Source organism: Lepidothrix coronata, unplaced genomic scaffold, assembly GCF_001604755.1.
Source record: "Lepidothrix coronata isolate B3197 unplaced genomic scaffold, Lepidothrix_coronata-1.0 Scaffold788, whole genome shotgun sequence".
NCBI classification, from domain to species: Eukaryota; Metazoa; Chordata; class Aves; order Passeriformes; family Pipridae; genus Lepidothrix; species Lepidothrix coronata.
The window spans coordinates 8,277-10,377 of NW_016690968.1; the positions used below are offsets into that span (position 1 = coordinate 8,277).

A 2,101-nucleotide genomic window follows, 5' to 3' on the forward strand; every position below is an offset into this window, starting at 1 on the left:
CCACGGTCATGATGAACGGGTGACCTGGGGATGGGGACAGCCAGGGCTTACTGGGACCAGTATGGAACTGGGATGGGGCACTGGGAGTCACCCACGGTCATGATGAACGGGTGACCTGGGGATGGGGACAGCCAGGGCTTACTGGGACCAGTATGGAACTGGGATGGGGCACTGGGAGTCACCCACGGTCATGATGAACGGGTGACCTGGGGATGGAGGGGGTTACTGGGACCAGTATGGCACTGGGAGTCACCCACGGTCATGATGAACGGGTGACCTGGGGATGGAGGGGGTTACTGGGACCAGTATGGAACTGGGATGGGGCACTGGGGGTCACCCATGGTCATGATGAACGGGTGGCCTGGGGGGGGACAGAGGGACAGCGTTACTGGGACCAGTATGGCACCAGTATGGTACTGGGGGTCACCCACGGTCATGATGAACGGGTGGCCTGGGGGGGGACAGCCAGGGGTTACTGGGACCAGTATGGAACTGGGATGGGGCACTGGGAGTCACCCACGGTCATGATGAACGGGTGACCTGGGGATGGGGACAGCCAGGGGGTTACTGGGACCAGTATGGAACTGGGATGGGGTTACTGGGACCAGTATGGAACTGGGAGTCACCCACGGTCATGATGAACGGGTGACCTGGGGGGGGACAGCCAGGGGTTACTGGGACCAGTATGGCACCAGTATGGCACCAGTATGGCACCGGGGGTCACCCACGGTCATGATGAACGGGTGGCCTGGGGGGGAACGGGGTTACTGGGACCAGTACGGCACTGGGAGTCACCCACGGTCATGATGAACGGGTGACCTGGGGATGGGGACAGCCAGGGCTTACTGGGACCAGTATGGAACTGGGATGGGGTTACTGGGACCAGTATGGCACTGGGAGTCACACACGGTCATGATGAACGGGTGGCCTGGGGGGGAACGGGGTTACTGGGACCAGTACGGCACCAGTATGGCACCAGTATGGAACTGGGAGTCACCCACGGTCATGATGAACGGGTGACCTGGGGATGGGGACAGCCAGGGGGTTACTGGGACCAGTATGGCACCAGTATGGAACTGGGGGTCACCCACGGTCATGATGAACGGGTGGCCTGGGGGGGAACGGGGTTACTGGGACCAGTATGGAACTGGGATGGGGTTACTGGGACCAGTATGGAACTGGGAGTCACCCACGGTCATGATGAACGGGTGGCCTGGGGATGGGGACAGCCAGGGCTTACTGGGACCAGTATGGAACTGGGATGGGGTTACTGGGACCAGTATGGCACCAGTATGGCACCAGTATGGAACTGGGAGTCACCCACGGTCATGATGAACGGGTGACCTGGGGGGGAACGGGGTTACTGGGACCAGTATGGAACTGGGATGGGGTTACTGGGACCAGTATGGCACTGGGAGTCACCCACGGTCATGATGAACGGGTGGCCTGGGGATGGAGGGGGTTACTGGGACCAGTATGGCACCAGTATGGCACCAGTATGGTACTGGGGGTCACCCACGGTCATGATGAACGGGTGACCTGGGGATGGAGGGGGTTACTGGGACCAGTATGGAACTGGGATGGTACTGGGGGTCACCCATGGTCATGATGAACGGGTGACCTGGGGGGGAACGGGGTTACTGGGACCAGTATGGCACCAGTATGGCACTGGGAGTCACCCACGGTCATGATGAACGGGTGACCTGGGGGGGAATGGGGTTACTGGGACCAGTATGGAACTGGGATGGAGTTACTGGGACCAGTATGGAACTGGGATGGAGTTACTGGGACCAGTATGGAACTGGGATGGAGTTACTGGGACCAGTATGGAACTGGGACGGGGCACTGGGGAGGGGTCCAAGGACCCCCTGGGGTGGCTCAAGGGCCTCCCCCAGACATGCTGGGGACCCCCTTAGGTGGGTCAGGGCCCCCCATATTCCCCCCAAACCCCCCCGGGGGGGGTCAGGGACCCCCATAGGTGGGTCAGGGACCCCCATAGTGGGTCAAAGCCCCCCATAGGTGGGTCAGGGCCCCCCATATTCCCCCCAAACCCCCCCGGGGGGGGTCAGGGACCCCCATAGGTGGGTCAGGGACCCCCTTG

At 61.6% G+C, this 2,101-nt stretch overlaps 1 protein-coding gene across 1 annotated transcript in view; it reads right to left on the reverse strand.

Moving 5' to 3' along the window:
• Nucleotides 1–805, reverse strand: part of LOC108510395 (creatine kinase M-type-like) — a 9,036-nt gene extending 8,231 nt beyond the window's left edge. Inside the window, exons 1-4 of the mRNA XM_017840073.1 lie at nt 769–805; nt 600–650; nt 338–451; nt 52–115 (exon numbers count right to left, since the gene is read on the reverse strand). Coding sequence (XP_017695562.1) covers nt 52–115; nt 338–451; nt 600–650; nt 769–805 — 266 coding nt within the window. The remainder of the gene's footprint in view (nt 1–51; nt 116–337; nt 452–599; nt 651–768) is intronic.
• Nucleotides 806–2,101: the final 1,296 nt, after the last annotated feature.